General features: G+C 51.1%; 1 protein-coding gene across 1 annotated transcript; it reads right to left on the reverse strand.

Moving 5' to 3' along the window:
* Positions 1-474: 474 nt before the first annotated feature.
* Positions 475-13369, reverse strand: WDR4 (WD repeat domain 4). The gene is given in 12 exon segments (XM_061560428.1): positions 475-877; positions 1343-1409; positions 1655-1859; positions 2193-2257; positions 3449-3535; positions 5245-5305; positions 8453-8565; positions 9417-9648; positions 11526-11660; positions 12562-12621; positions 13222-13333; positions 13336-13369. Coding segments are annotated over 12 exon segments (1281 nt in total). The 3' UTR covers positions 475-767.
* Between the last annotated feature and the right edge of the window lie 3862 nt (positions 13370-17231).

The raw sequence follows: 17231 nt of genomic DNA on the forward strand, positions 1-17231 counted from the left end.
ACCCCCCTTATAGCCTTAACAGGGTCTTGGGGCAAATGCTGTTAGCGATGTAGTGGGTGACCAGCACCATGCACCAGTCGCCTGTCTTCCCAGTGGCGATGTTTACACACTGCAACAGATACTAATTTGAGGCGGGGTCGACCTAGAGGAGGCCCAGAACCCTGTTCAGATATTCGTCAGTGGTGTTGGCCATGAGTGGGAATCGAACTCGGGTTGCTGGGTTCGTAGCGCAGCCGCTAACCGCTGCACTACCGCTCCCCACGTGACACCACACCTCTTGAAACAGACGCCGATGCAAACAGGAAGACCTCTCGTAGTGGACGGGAAATATGATGGTGAGGGCATCTCTCTGCTGAGCCGTATTAACGTGGAGGAAGGGGCCTTCCTTTCCTTGCTGCTCCGTCATGGCGTTGCGACCGTGTCATTGGACAGCTCTGGTCATGGCACACTTGGGAAACCGTCATCAGCAAACCATCTCCATTAACGCATTTATTGTGAGCAACATCATACGGCAGTGCCACAACAGGGCGACAAGAGTTCAGTCGAGTCATTAAAAAACACGAGTTTTTGCAAGAAACGAATGTACGTTTGACGTTTGCTCACACAGCCTAGGCATAGTCACGTGACCCGCGTCTTTGTGTGTCCGATTTGAAGTTTCCGTGGCAGTTTTCAACGAGTGCGAGCTTTTGGGGGAAACGAAATCATTCACTGGTAGGCATCGGCAAAGCAGTGCCAGAACCATCTTCCGTTGGGTGGGGTGGCGGCTTCTAGTGCTTGCGCTTGCGTTTCTCAAGACGCTCCTCCTTGCGCTGGAAGTAAACCTCGGAGCCGTCGATCGGGTGCCGGTACAGCGCCGAGAAGCTCGACCACGCCGACTCTGAGAGCACGCACCACGGGGGTAGGGGTCGCGCGGGTGAGAGGCCGCATGCTTGCGCGTGTTAATACAGCACACGTGCTCCCTGGCAGGAAGTCCCTAATGGGTAGCGATGGGGTCGATTCGTCGACTGTGGAGAGTATAGGTAATTAAAATGTATACGCAGATAATGCCCCCTTCATAAATCTGTCCTTTGTCATGAGGACCGACAGATAATATGAAGGAGACACCGTCTGATTACCTAGTACATCAATAAGCGGTGTTTGCAAGGTATGTCAAAACTATACAGATGTGATGTGTGTGCATCACAATAGTTCGGCTAGCTTTTAGCCAGCATAATCTCTCCCTAGAAATACAAATTTGAAAGCTTATTTCCTCGGAATGCTTCCGCGGGTCTTCAAACCTCACTTTCTGGGATAGTGGTGGCCTACTTAAGGTAGCAAACTGTGTCCAATATGTATTACGAACCTGGTAATTCTTCGGGCATCTGTGCGAGGGAGCGAGACAATGACTCCGCTTCAGACAGAGGAAGAAGCTGCAAGAGAGAGGTGGGTGTATCACCGTCACCACCGCCTATCAATGCCACAAAAATCCAAGCTGTAACCACTCCTATAAATTAGCGATATAAATTACCAATATAACCTGTGACCAAGACCAACACACCCACCAAAACCCACCGTCTCCACCATCATCATCAGCAAACCACCATCAGCAACAACCCCCACCACAATCGCACATCCGGGCGTGTGCCGTGTGGAAAACCCGGAGCCGGCGACGCACCTCAAATTTCCCTTCATGCCGTGCAGCGTAGACACGCACACAGAGGCAGGGGCGGCCGCCCAACAGCCAGAGCCGTGATTGGCCGTCAAAGGAGGCACTCATCACAGGCCAATCAGGAGCGAGCATCTCGCCCAACCTGTGCATTGTGGGATCTCTGCCTTCCTCGTCACAGTTCACCAAGTGGAGGAGGTGAACTCCAGGAAGTCTGCGAATAGAAAATAAAATGAGAATCGGAGCGAGAGGTGAGAGTGTGGGACGTGTAGAAAGCTTTTGGACTTCTTCTGAGCTTCCCTTAGAATGACTTGGCATAAAGTTAGTACCAAACTTTCGCTAACTGCATCCACCATAAAGGATTATCTTTGTGTATGTGGGCGAGTGAGTGAACTTAGCTTGGCACAAGCTCTGCGACAATATAACCAGCACTTGCAGGCGAACGGCAGCTGTTGCCGTGTGTGTTGCGAGTAAGAGTGGGTGAGCGTGGGTGAGCATGGGTGAGCGTGGGTGAGCGTGGGCGAGCGTGCTTGATGCTGCTTCTCACCCTTCACAAACAACGGCGATCATGTCCGACGTCGCCGTGTGCGCAACGCAGGACACGGGATGCTCCTGTACACATCAAAGACAAAGATCCCCTAGATAGCCTTAACACACTGAAGGACAATGTACTGTGTACTGTTAGCGAACACCTATGAAGGGCAGCATGGCACACGAAGGGGGTGGGTGGCCAGCACCACGCCCGGCCGCCTTTGTCTCCCGAGTAGTGATATTTGCCTATTGCACCAGGAGGCCCAGGACTGGTTCAGATAATCGTCACTGGTGTTGGCCGTGAGCTGTAATCGAATTCGGGTCGTAACGCACCAGCGCTCCCCTGTACACACCACGACACAACCACCACAACACAACCACAAACACCACAACATAACCACAAACAATCGATATTTTGTTATTGTTTTAGTGTTCCAACCTTATTTGCAGTTTGCATATCATCCTTATCAGCTCCAATCCAATTGACTTTTTCTTCATTGGTCAAAAATTTACGTCAGAGCACAATTTGCATATTATCCGTATAACTGATCGATGGGCTCACAATGCTTAAATTCCATCTCGCCGTTCAACCGATGAATCATGACAACCCTCGACCCCTCTTCGTGACTCTACGAGACAGGTTACATGGGGATGGCCACCAGGCAGTTCTCAGTCTCGTGTGCTACGTGATTATAAGCACATGCCAAGCCCTGCTTTAAGTCAATGGACATCTCATATCCATCATTAACACATAACGGCCTCCCATTCAGACTTACACGGCCTGTAGGAGTGCAAACCAACACAGCTCATACAACGCACGAGGCGTGTTGTCGCCATCACCTTATCCGATATGTACTATGAAGAAGGGCCATTGTCTGAATTGTCACTTATTTTTATTTTCTTTAAGACCGCAGTGTTATTGACGAGCAGTACCACCAAACGAGTCCATGTAAAACAAGATGAGCATCGTGTGTGTGTGTGCGTGCGTAGCGCTGCGAACTCGGCGACCCAAGTTCGATTGTCGCTCATGGCCAACAGCAGTGACGATTATCTGAACCTGTCTTGGGCCTCCCCTAGGTTGACTCGGCTTCAAGTGAGTACCTGGTGTGGTGTGTAATCATTGCCACTGGGGAGACAAAGGCGGCCCGGGCGTGGTGCTGGCTACTCACCCCCTCGTGTGCCGTGCCGGTCTTCATTAGGTGCTCGCTAACAGCACTTGCCCCAAACCTGTTAACGCTACGAGGGGGATCTTTATCTTTGTGTGTGTGTCACCTTGTGCTGCTCGGTAGGGCTTGGGTTGAGGTTGCAGGAGCTGATCTCCCGGCCAGAGGTCAAGTCCCACAGGCGCACTGTACCATCCTGTTCCGTGGATTCATTTCAGCGTAAAGTGCGAGATACAATTTAAAGTACCTTTTAAGACTTATTTACAAATACACAAAATCATTTCCAAGTTAGGATTTCCATTGGATCGGACAAATTGAATGGAAAGGTGACAATGTCATTGTTCTCCGAAACACTATTCGTAGAACAATGAGTGCAATACATTTAAACATTATGATTTCTAAAATACAGAAACGCGACTGCATCTCAAGGACACTGTGACTTGCACCATTACACAAAATGGGAAATCGGGGAATTAAAAACATGGGGCGTAGATACGGGAACACACGCAGAGTGGGAACATTACAACTAAGTTTCGCTGCAGTGAGAACATGACAATTGGGAATGTTTACATACAGCAAGGATATGTGCCCACCATACACATAACGGTGTTATAGACGGGGACACGTTGTCACCAGAGGGCAATGCATTGTCGTGCTGTACGATGCTCTGCCTATACTGTCTGGCTTCCCCAACCGACACTGACCAGCGTGTATTATCTGCCTTGAACACCCGAATGTTAAAGTGTTTTTTTCTCTGCATATACATCAGCAGCCATACGAAACATAATTGTTGTGAAGTATGGTCAATTAACCCCCACAATCTACACCACATTGGGAGGGCGTCATCCAGCAGTAGCTTGACAAACGGGCTGTACGTGTACACGTGTTGATCATCCACGATGCCTGCGTCTCTGCACACCCATCCTATCAGGTCACTGTCGCCCTCTGCACGCAAAATGCAGCATTGCCATTAGAGACCCTTCAAATGCCTTCACGGTTGTTCGTTGGAAGAGTGCACCAACCACAACGGGGTAAAACGATGAATTCACAAAGCACTGAACAGAGATAAAGCCGCACATTTTACATGGATGACCCATGATTAAGGCTATGAGTTTGTCACAACGTTCACGCAAATCGTCAATTAATAATAATAAAATCAGTGAAATTGCAGTAAAAACTAATTAGTAGGGGAGGTGTTTCCATGGTGGTAATGGTGTGAAAAAACCAGCTATGGCAACAAAGGTACAGAGAAAGACACGGAGACACACATGCACACACGCTGAAATACACACATAGAGACAGGGAAATACAGAGAGACACACGCACGCACATAAATACTCGCCGAGACACAAACCCACAGAAATACGCATGTAGACACGGAGATATACGGACATGCAGACAAAAACACAGACAGAAAGTAAAAAAAAAGCCTTTCCTTTTTTCTTAATTTTGGTGTGCCATCTCAGCCACAGAATGTCATTACATAGCCACCCGCGTGCCATTGCTAGTGAAGCCCTCTGTGTACTATCACACGCAAAGGATTCACTTCGATCAGAGTCACTAAAAAAATTAACCCGTAAAAACAAAGTTTTTCACTATAAATCCTTTATATGCGTGGCGGCTAGAGTCCTCTCGTCCTCTGACTTGAGATGGCTGCCACCTATAGGTCAGATGATTGCATTGCACCATTAAGCAATTGGTAATTAAATATAATATTTTTGTCCTAAAAAGTGTAACATTTTGGAAAAAAAATGTTCACGAACATTAATTGTCACGCACAACGAGTCTGTGTGGAAAATGTCAGCTCGATTGGATCACGGGAAGTGGGTTAAAAAACGACCGAAAGATTTGCACGGTCGTAAGCAAGCAAGCGAACTTAATATAAAGGATTTAAAAAAGTCTCACCCCAGAACCTGTGAGGAGCTTATCTGGATGATTCTTCATCAGAGTCACTCGGCTCACGAACCTGAAGCGACACACGCAACGCACAAAGCCATCGTCACGCGCAGAGTACAGTGCAGCGGATTTTTCTGCGGTGTAGCACGATGTGGCGCAAGTTCAATGTGTGCCGAGTATGGTGGGGAGAACATGACGTCAACCGGAAGCTACTCGACCTTTTCACGTCTCGAAAATGAATACGCAAGACTCAGCCTGGACAGTATTTTATCGTCACTATTATTATGCTTGCGTAGAGGAGTAAAATGGGGACGTGACTTCAGGTGTGCCCCGTTCAGTGCGATGACGTCACTTAGGGGAGACCCCGTGACGTGAGCGGGGTCACTGTGGGAACGGGTAGAGTAAGAAGGGTGAAGAGGGAACCAGTGGGTAGAGAGAGAGAGGGATCGAATAAGGAGTCAGGGGAGCAGCCGGTGGTAGTAGCCGTAGAGGTGCTTCTCTCTCTCCGGTCGGTGGAGTCGGTAGAGTCCACGATCCGACACGAGAGAGAGAGAGAGACCTGAGCTAGCCGGCAGGGACCCGGACTCAGAGTAGGAGCCCTAGCCCCTGGGAGTTGTGTACCCTTGTGTATTATTATTAAGCTTTAATAAACCCTGGCGAAAGCCCATACCTTAGCTCCGTCTCCGAGTACGTCCGTGGGGACTTCTCTACACTTGTTTACCCAGGAAAGATTCACCGAGTCTCGTGACTCTCTTTCAGTAGGGTTCTTTCGCAGTAAGGAGGAGGTCATTGCTACGTAAATACCAACGGAGAACTTTACGGGTAATTTATCAAACGTGTCAAATTTGGACCATGATGCCGATGCACATTGGTCCACTCTTGCGAATGACGTCAAGGAATCTTTAATGTCCAATAAAAAACGGGACGGTCAAAACGAGGAAAGCAACGAATAGATTATTAAAAATTTGGCCACCTAAAGTCATATGTGGTGATGAGTAAGGTGGTGCTGTGGTGCGTAGAGATGGATAGTGTGCTGGTTTTGCGATGAGGTAACATAATGTGTGGTGTAGTGCGGTATATCGGTGTGCGTTGTTACGTGTTGCGATAAGGCGGTGGTGCGGTGGTGTGGTGGTGTGGTGGTGTGCTGGTGTGGTGGTGTGGTGGTGTGGTGGTCGTGTGCTGGTGTGGTGGTGTGGTGGTGTGCTGGTGTGGTGGTGTGCTGGTGTGGTGGTGCGGTGGTGCGGTGGTGTGCTGGTGTGCTGGTGTGCTGGTGTGCTGGTGTGGTGGTCGTGTGCTGGTGTGCTGGTGTGCTGGTGTGGTGGTGTGGTGGTGTGGTGGTGTGCTGGTGTGCTGGTGTGGTGGTGTGGTGGTGTGGTGGTGTGGTGGTGTGCTGGTGTGGTGGTGTGGTGGTGTGCTGGTGTGGTGGTCGTGTGCTGGTGTGGTGGTGTGGTGGTGTGCTGGTGTGCTGGTGTGATAGGGGTGTGCTGGTGTGGTGGTGTGGTGGTGTGCTGGTGTGGTGGTCGTGTGCTGGTGTGGTGGTGTGGTGGTGTGCTGGTGTGATAGGGGTGTGCTGGTGTGGTGGGGTGTGGTGTGCTGGTGTGCTGGTGTGTTGGTGTGGCTGGTGTGCTGGTGTGCTGGTGTGAGGTGGTGCTGGTGTGGTGGTGGTGGTGGTGGTGTGGTGGTGTGGTGGTGTGCTGGTGTGGCTGGTGTGGTGGTGTGGTGGTGTGCTGGTGTGGTGGTGTGCGGGGTGCTGGTGTGGTGGTGTGGCTGGTGTGGTGTGTGTGCTGGTGTGGTGGTGTGGTGGTGTGCTGGTGTGGTGGTGTGCTGGTGTGGTGTGGTGTGGCTGGTGTGCTGGTGTGGTGTGTGTGGTGTGCTGGTGTGCTGGTGTGGTGGTCGTGTGCTGGTGTGGTGGTGTGCTGGTGTGCTGTGCTGGTGTGGTGGTGTGCTGGTGTGCTGGTGTGTGGTGTGCTGGTGTGCTGGTGTGCTGGTGTGCTGGTGTGTGGTGGTGGTGTGCTGGTGTGCTGGTGTGGTGGGTGGTGGTGTGCTGGTGTGCTGGTTGTGGTTGGGTGGTGTGCTGGTGTGCTGGTGTGGTGGTGTGGTGGTGGTGGGTGGTGTGCTGGTGTGGCTGGTGTGGTTGGTGTGGTGTGCTGGTGGTGCTGGTGTGGTGGTGTGCTGGTGTGCTGGTGGTGCTGTGTGCTGGTGTGGTGGTGGTGGTGTGCTGGTGTGGTGGTGTGCTGGTGTGGTGGTGTGGTGGTGTGCTGGTGTGCTGGTGTGGTGGTGTGGTGGTGTGTGGTGTGCTGGTGTGGTGGTGTGGTGGGTGCTGGTGTGCTGGTGTGGTGTGCTGGTGTGGTGGTGTGGTGGTGTGCTGGTGTGGCTGGTGTGGTGGTGTGCTGGTGTGGTGGTGTGGTGGTGTGTGGTGGGTGGTGTGGTGGTGTGGTGGTGTGGCTGGTGTGGTGGTGTGGTGGTGTGCGCTGGTGTGGCTGGTGTGGTGGTGTGGTGGTGTGCTGGTGTGGTGGTGTGTGGTGTGGTGTGTGGTGGTGTGCTGGTGTGGTGGTGTGGCTGGTGTGCTGGTGTGGTGGTGTGGTGGTGCTGGTGTGGTGGTGGTGGTGTGCTGGTGTGGTGGTGGTGTGCTGGTGTGCTGGTGTGGTGGTGTGGTGGTGCGCTGGTGTGGTGGTGTGCTGGTGTGCTGGTGTGGTGGTGTGGTGGTGTGCTGGTGTGGTGGTGTGGTGGTGTGCTGGTGTGCTGGTGTGCTGGTGTGGTGGTGTGGTGGTGTGGTGGTGTGCTGGTGTGCTGGTGTGGTGGTGTGGTGGTGTGGTGGTGTGCTGGTGTGCTGGTGTGGTGGTGTGGTGGTGTGGTGGTGCGCTGGTGCGGTGGTGTGGTGGTGTGCTGGTGTGCTGGTGTGGTGGTGTGCTGGTGTGCTGGTGTGGTGGTGTGGTGGTGTGCTGGTGTGGTGGTGTGGTGGTGTGCTGGTGTGCTGGTGTGCTGGTGTGCTGGTGTGGTGGTGTGGTGGTGTGCTGGTGTGCTGGTGTGGTGGTGTGCTGGTGTGGTGGTGTGCTGGTGTGCTGGTGTGGTGGTGTGGTGGTGTGGTGGTGCGCTGGTGTGGTGGTGTGGTGGTGCGCTGGTGTGGTGGTGTGGTGGTGCGCTGGTGTGGTGGTGGTGTGCTGGTGTGGTGGTGTGCTGGTGTGCTGGTATGGTGGTGTGGTGGTGTGGTTCCCACGCGGTATGGCCCAGGCAGAAGGTGTGGATGTTGTGAGGAGCGTCCAGTAGAGACACGCGCACTTTCTCATCGCGGTCAGACGTGACGACAAAGCGAGCATCCTCCGTCACTGCCTGTGGACACGGGGAACACGGGGGATGTGAGAGATGAGGAGACGTGAAGGTACGGGACACACAGCAGACATGGGGTATGCGGGAACGCGGGGACACGGGACATACGGGGAATGAGGGACGATAGAGGCAAAACGGGCATGAGGGTTACAGACACTGGAACAGGCAGAACGTAGCGAGCATTCAGGTATGGAAGAGATGGAGACATGAGGACCGAGGAGACAGGGGTACAAGAGATGAGGTGAATGCAGTGAATATGACAAACACGTGGGCGTTGGGAGAGTGGGGACACTTGGGAGAAGCACAGCACGGGGACATTTGAGACACCAGGACACAGGGAATGCAGGAAACATTGTAAAACAAGCAAGTTGCAGGACACGTGGAAATACAGGGAGGACACGGGACAATCGTGACATGTGTGGAAACAGAAAGGTCAAGCTCACGTACACCCACTGCCAGCCAATCGCAACTGAATTGGTTAGTCGATGATTACACAATAAAACTCATCTTGCCCACGCCCACATTATTTGGTCTTCCTATTATCCACACGCATGAATTGACCTCAATGTCCAACGTATAAATGCATCTATAATCCACGGACAAACTTGGAAGGGGGGGCCAAATTATTTTCTCCTTTAGAATAGACTCTCATTTGGCAGTTAAGGTTCAACTATGACGGAATTGGTGGCAAAGTCATTCTAATTATCCATGAATAACCATACCGAAACGGGAGTAATTTTTTGCAGATAAATATGAATAAGAACATCAGAGAAGAGCACCCCCTCACATCGCCAAGGTGCAGTGAAGTTTTGCTGCAACTGTAAATGTGTGCGAGTCGGCGCCACGTGTTTTACCAAATCTAACAGCATGGAAAGATGTCCCAGGAGGGGTTGTCCATTGACTGCCTCCTCCGCGATCCGGGCCGGCGACCCCGGAGTGACTCGGAAGTGGTACACATCCCCGGCACGGTCAGCGGCCAGCACGATCGCCCCCCCAGCCGCGTCTCTGGCTCCGCCGTTCTCACCGTTGGGCGCCGGGGGCCCATCGGGAACCAATGCCAGTGCCGTGCAACAGCGTGGGACCGAGCTGCAGCGGGGGAGGGGCGGAGGAGTGGAGTGACAAGTTTCATTTATTCGGTATAGCCTTGTGAGGCATGCGGCTCTTGAGTCGGGTGCAACCGCAACAAACAAAATATGAACAGAGAACATCTTAAAGCGACGACGCGCAACAGAAACATCCTGGGATAAACCGGCAAATCTTCCGGGGAAGACAGTGAGGGATGAGGGGTGGATTTGGGCGAGAGATGCGCATATCATATCTAAGAGGCAAGTGACGATGCAGAGATGCATAAATTAAATTACTTCTTATGTTTACATGCACCGGAACATGTATGTTATGATTGTTTATAATTTGTGTGAATTTTATGAAAACTATTTGGCGTTATTAACGTTGGAGCTTTCGTGACTGCAGGAATTATTCTTTGGTTCTTTCGGTAAAGTCACGTATAAAGAAAAAATAATAAATTAAATGCTATTACTTTATTTATTATTTTTTTCTTTATACGTGACTTTACCGAAAGAACCAAAGAATATTTGCCGTTACATTTTTTTCTTCAACTTATATATTTTTTAAGATTCACTCATGAGAGTACAATAAAGACTTTGTTATTGTTTAAGTCTCCTTGCTCTGTTATGTACTTGTACCCATGTGTAACCATTCCTTCACTGTAAAATTATTCATTTGTATCAAGTAGTCATCTGCAAGCAGCGTCCAGTACAACAGAGTTACTGGGGCAGCAGAGTTGGAGGGCATTCCTCAAATAACTGCGCAGATGAAAATCGAAGTGTGCCAGATCTGGGCTGTATGGGAGATGGGGGCAGCAAAGTGCAGACAACCTTTGCATCACTCTCCGATGTTCCTGGGCTCGTGTATGGCCCTGGCATTATGATGTTAGAGATTGAGGGGTTATTTGAACACACTTCACCATGCTGGTTAGTGCAGCTTGGCGAAGGTGGGGAGCACAGACAGGCCAGCAGAGAAGCACAGTACAATAATGGATTTCGAAGCACTGCTCTCTGTAACTTAGCACTGTAAGTCACTCAGAAGAACGATGATGATGATGATGAATTTTGGCCTCACAGGCCTTGTCCATTAAACACGATGGAATGGTTCAGTGAATCAGACCAGAAGGGATACATCGGGCGTTGCTGCTATTCAAATCTTTGTGGTGCAAGTTAAATATGACATTTTTTTCCAAACCTGTATTCTGTGACAAAATAGAAATTATCAAGCAAAATCAAATTATTATTGCCAATCCATCTGTTTGTGTTTTGAGTCCGTGAAGGGAGGGGTTGTTTTCCACGGAAACTCAAATTTCCACCAACTCGCAAAACACTCTTTAAGGAATTGGCAAAAATCCCAATGCACAATCCCTCTTGCGGGAGTCATGAATCTTAACGAGGTTCTCCTGGATAAACAAAGGGAAGTTAGTCCTGCATCGCGTTGGGTACCAGCACGTGAACCAAAGAGCCGGTGGGTTTGGCCTGCGTTTTGAGTGCGGGTCAGGTTGTGTTCATCATGGGACACTCGCAGATGACTCGCGATGAACCACACATAATTTATTTTAGATTTAGCGTACACGACTACTCGTCTAGAAACTGGGCACCACTACATTTTGAGCAACTTGAAATGTAGGTTTTACACTCTCACTTTCGTGAAAAAAATAACACATCATCCAAACACAAGACGTCAATTCTAGACATGTTATTTGTGCATCGATTTCAGGTCAAACGGCGGTATTGAAGTGGGTTACGGATTCGGGTGAGGTCAGAAAGTCGCGGGTCGGGTCACGGGTCAAAAAGTTCGAGTCTCGTCTACGGATACTTGCATGCAGTGCTGTGCACACAACCTGCGAACGATTGCTGTGCGCAGTCAACGAGCGAATGCGTGTGGTGTGAACGCACCAGGAGAAAAGCCTCTCCCAGGAGGACCGCACGTGGAACACGCTCAGCCGTTTGAAATCGTCGGCTATGGCGATGAGATCCCCCCTGGACGAGAGGCAGGCGGCCAGGATCAGGCCCTGCGCGCCCGCACTCACACTGTCGTTGGCACGTGCAGAGGGAACGCCATGAACATAGTATTAGAGCAGTCGGTGTGTAACATTGCACTGAATCGTCACATTGAAGTATTCATCACACTCACTATACTCTTTGGTTCTTTCGGTAAAGTCACGTAGAAAATAAAATAATATTTTCAACGGGACTTTACGGAAAGAACCAAAGAGTAATTCCTGCAGTCACGAACGCTTCGAATCTAGTTTTACTCACTATACTGTAGACGCATAATTGCGTTGAAATCGGTCACTTGCTTTACACGCAAATAACATAATATTGTTAACGTCAAGCTGATGAAGTGGACAAACTACACTAGGGGAAAAAAAGAGCAAAAAGAATTCAACCAGATGGTAAAAATTAGACCAGAAATACACTTTTGAAAAAAATCATGGCAATTCAACCTAATTGCTCTGGGGGGCAATCGTGTATTACACTCAGCGAGGCTGGCACACTCTACTTGAGGGGGCTATCCACGGAGTTCTATCACATCGCAGACTCTATTGTGGAGTAAAATAGACGACTACAAATTGCTACAGCAATTTTACTTGAGCAGTGACGCCTGATGACGGAGGCTTGTGTTGCTTCCGAAACGTCGTGATTTAATTTATTTAAAAAAATTACCTACGTGACTTTACCGAAAAAAAACCAAAGAGTATGAATCCTTGCAGTCACGTAAACTTCAAAATCTAGGACTAAACTGAAACCATCAATCCACTGCAAGGTTTACTCACAGCGTGCTTAACCTAGATCTGAACCCATGACCCCCAGCCGTGCTGCCTCTGCTCCCACAACCGATCCGGCTCGTGCCTTCACGACCAGACGTGCTCCGACGGCACACGGGTAAAGGGGGGCATGCCGTGGTCAGTAACACTTTGTTGAGACTCACGTGCCCGGCGCTTGCCCCTGCGTGTCCGAGCGTGTGTCGAACTCCATCACTCGCGCTTCTCTGGCACAAGACGGTGACACGGGCAACATGTTGGAGAGGTGCACACAGAGACAAAGGTTGCCCCCCCCCCCCACCACCGATAGCCTTCAGATTGTTGGGGAAAAGTGCCGTTTGCGAGCGCGCACACACACGCAGAGCTTCATGGAGTGATGGGTTGCCACTTTTGAGCTGCACCGCAACCAAAGCCACCGCAAGCGACGTGCTGACGTCACCACGGCGCCTGTGCCAAGCTAGGTGCACGTTGAGACCACCAACGTAACAGACCCAGGTGTGTACGGGCTCTGGGGTGGATTGGCTGTACAGCCGCCGTCACCGCAGGCACCGCGGTGGGTGGGGGGCGTGCACCCCCCACCCGCCGTCACATGTGCGCGATACGCGCCGCACCCCACAACCCCCACCACGTACCCCCCCCCCCCACGTGCCCCCCACCCCCCCACGTACCCCCACCACGTACCCACCCCCAACCCCCCACCCCCATCACGTGCCCCCCCCACCACGTGCCCCCCCCACCACGTGCCCCCCCCCACCACGTGCCCCCCCCCCACCACGTACCCCCCCCCCACGTGCCCCCCCCCCCACGTGCCCCCCCCCCCCACGTACCCTTCGCCGAGGGGGGGCGCGAGGAGCAGCGCGCGCGCCCCCGCGCACACGAGCACGCGCGAGTCGCGCGTCCCCGCGCACAGCGACGCCATGGCGTGGAATGACGTCACGGTGTAGGGATGACGCGCCGGCGCGCGGATGACGTCATGTCGCTGAAAAGTGTCGTCGCGCGCGCAGCGGCGTCTGACTGGAAGGTGACGTCACAGCGAGCGTGGGCGATAGTGACGTCATGCTAAATTGAAAAATGTAAATACCAATAAGTTTTCTTTTACATATACCTGTCTATTCACATTAAAATTAAAGTTTTTATTTTATCCTTTAATGGTCGTAATTGACTATGATAATGTAAGTGCTGTATATAGCATAGGGGCCGTCCATAAAAGACGTCACGCGTTTTTTGACGTTTTTTGACCCCCCCCCCCTCGTCACACGGCGTCACAAAAAGTCAGACCCCCCCCCCCCTCAAATATGACGTCACAAAGCTCTGCCCCCCCCCCCCCCCCCCCCAAAACCATATTTCCATTTTGAAAATAAAGCATGCTTCAAGTCGCTTTAAACTATTGTCATTGTAGTGCGTATTTAATGTGGCGCTGCACTCTGATGTTGTAGGAGAAAACATTTATTAAAAAGGAGGCGTTGGAAAGCTGAAATTTTGCATAAAATTCACTTGAAAATATTCATCGTCTAACTAAAACTGCAGATGTTCAGAATATTATATTGAAATTCTCCTATAATTATCATATATTAAGAGTAATTATAAATATAAAAACATACTGTACTTAAAACTTTGTAGTAGAATGAAGCAAAATGGAGAGTACAATTATAACAATCACATATTCATTCTACAGAATGAAAAGCCCTGGTAGAATCATTAAAATCAAAATGTTTAATAACTAAATGTAAGCTTCTCCATTCTCTGATGGAGAAGCAAAATTCTCCTTCATGGAATAAATAAAAGGTGACCTTAGTCAATTTAAATAATCAAATAGTTAATGATGAAAATTAATTTTAAAAAATAGTGTCTTTCTAACAATTATATTTCATTAAGTAGAACGTGTTGTTTATATTTAAAGTTGCGCATTTTGATGTGACGTCACATTTCTCAACCACCCCCCCCCCTTGTCACACATCTGTCTGACGTCTCACCCTCCCCCCCCCTAGGTGCGTGACGTCATTTATGGACGGCCCCATAGGCGGGTGTGGTGGTAATTTTCATCTTGTCCAGCGTTTTGGAGGCAGGGGTTGATGGATCAACGCAGATCTTGTGAAACTCCCAAACCCGCTGTGCTACGACACGGCCAGAAGATGGCAGTACAGCAAGTGCGGTTTCCTCGAATATGTCGGATTTTTTTTATTTAACAACCTCGACAGTCCTCGACTTGCGAACGTACTCAGTTCTTACGCCCGTTCGTAAGTCGAATGCAACACTGCAAATTGCTGCATTTAAATGCACATACGGTCAGTGTTATGGTTCAACAAAATAGGGAAGCATTGTTAAACTCAAAAATAAGAAAAATATCGTAAGTTGTCACGTAATATATACCGTATAGTAAATAAAACATAACGTAAAGTCTGATAAATAGAAAAAGTCATTATACTGGCTTTCCTGCCGGAAGGGGCGTAATGAGTCCTCACAATTGCCCACACATGGGGGGGGGGGGGGGTGGAGGCACGCACACATTTCAACGACGACGATCCCTGTGTAGCCTAAACATTATCCTACACAGACTGTTGGGGCAAGCGCTGTTAGCAAGCAGCAGCTATGAAGGCCGACACGGCACACAGGGGAGTGGGTGGCCAACACCACGCCAGGTCGCCTTTGACTCCCCAGTGGCGATGTTTACACACCACACCAGGTCAAAATTTTAGGCTGAGTCGACCTAGGGGAGGCCCAGGACCAGTCCAGATAATTGTGACTGGTGTTGGCCATGAGCGGGAATCGAACTCGGGTGGCCGGGTTCGTAGCGCAGCGCACGAACCGCTACACTACCCTCCCCACTACAGCTGTACAGATGCACACTCACTTTCACATGTGTGGTGACACAGCGCCGACTGCTGTGCAACAGCAGCAACTGCAGGTGGACACAGCGCACATGCCGTTGATTTATATACACAGGTGTGCCGGCAGGGTGGAGGGACTGTGACAAGGGTCACGGTAGACCTCCTAGGGAGGCCCCTGGAACCCTCTGGTGGGTTCGAGGAGGGAGGCGCGGCTAGGGCGGAGCCAAGCCGCGCCGAGAGCGAGAGCTCCTGGCTGCCGGTTCTGGGAGTGGACTCGTCTCATCGTCGCTGTCGTCATCGCCGCCTCCGTTGCTGCCGCCTTCACCTGATTATTGCGCGACCGGACAGTGGTTGGCTGTCTCGGTTGATGCCGCCGGTGTAACGCGGACAGGGTTGTGTCTGGGCCGGGTCGTACGGCAGCGTGGTCGTGAGAGAGGAGGCGGTGCCTCCTGCGACCACCTCGTCTCCGACTGAGTGTATGAGCCGCAAGCTCCAACACTACAATTGGTGTCAGGAGTGGGGTATTTAAAAACCCACCTGTAGTGTCGTCGGGACGAGAACGGAGAGACGGTCATCCCTCTGACAGCCCTGGGACTCGGGACCCGGGACTCCGGTTACGAAGCCCGTTGGCTGCGAGGCTGCGCAGAGCCACAGCGGATCGGCGCGGCGGCCGCTACGCATCTGTGGGACAGCCGCTGCGCTTTTGAGGGAGAGCGGCTACACACAACGGCGAGAGCAGCTGCACGTCGACGGAAAGAGAGCGGCTGCACGTCGATGGAGAGAGAGAGCGGCTGCACATCGACGGAGAGAGCGGGAGCTGCACATCGACGGGGAAAATGGCTGAGATTTTCCCACGGTCACTCCCCGACCAAGCAGCATGGCGGAGGACCACCATGTGGAGAAGGGCGCGGGGCGGCACGAGGAGCGTACCCCAGGGGATGGTGGGGAGGAGAGCGGGGAAAATCCAGCGGGAGCTTCCATAGGAGCGGGAGCAAGGGGCTCCGGACGGGGGTCCGCACACATGGTGGGTGCCATTTTGTCTCGGGAAGACCTCCCGTGGCCAGCGGGCGCCATTTTGAGGCGAGCATGGGAACGCGCGGAGGAGGTGCTAAGAGTGACGGAGTTGCAAGAAGCTGCTCCTGAACTGGCACAGGAGGCTTGCACAAGATTCCTCCAAGCTTTACCAGATCTGCCATTTACATGCAAATTTCATCTCTCGTCCCTCCCACTGACCCTTGGGCTACACCCATCCCAACACCTTTATAACTCCTTACCTTAGCAGCGCTCCCACCATATATTCTCAGCAGCTCTCCCGCGATATTTCTCACCTGATGGCGATTGCTTGTGTTGCGATCGAAACGTCGTGATATTGTAATTATTTTTTATTATTTTTTATTATTTGATCTATCTACGTGGCTTTACCGAAAGACCCAAAGAATATATATAACCTTATACTTTACTTTAGTCAGGGCAAATTTAATCTCTCTAGCCATGTTGACGGTGCCGGCATTGTCACCACGCATACGTATATGTCATACATATATGAGATGATGTGTTAACAAAAGCTCAAGTCTTACCACATAGACGACTATTGGTGTAAATTATTTTTCTGAGAAGGGACTGCACGCCGAATGCTATCCTGTAGTGTAAATGTGCCGCTAAAGTCAGTAAAAGCGTATGAGGTCTGATACAATAATTACCCGCGTGTAAATACATCCAGCAGCGCGTGCAATGTATGCACGCATAGGGCGACACCTTCCGTAAACAAGACACAATGGGTTGCCCGAGGAGAATGAGGTTATTAGTGGGGCTGTCTGTTCAAACACAGCGTGCCGTCTAAAACAAATACGGTGGCCGAGCTTACCCGCCGCCCTCAATGCTGGCTGCATTGACGTCATGACATGAATGTTGAACTCTAGGAATCCAAAAAGGTGTCCCCCCCTCCCCCCCTTCATTCCCGGTCTACGCAACAAGTCGCAGGGATTCTACGAATTGTCAAGATTCAGCGT

This window comes from Lethenteron reissneri, chromosome 26 (assembly GCF_015708825.2).
Source record: "Lethenteron reissneri isolate LAM-NWPU_2019-01 chromosome 26, ASM1570882v1, whole genome shotgun sequence".
Classification (NCBI taxonomy): Eukaryota; Metazoa; Chordata; class Hyperoartia; order Petromyzontiformes; family Petromyzontidae; genus Lethenteron; species Lethenteron reissneri.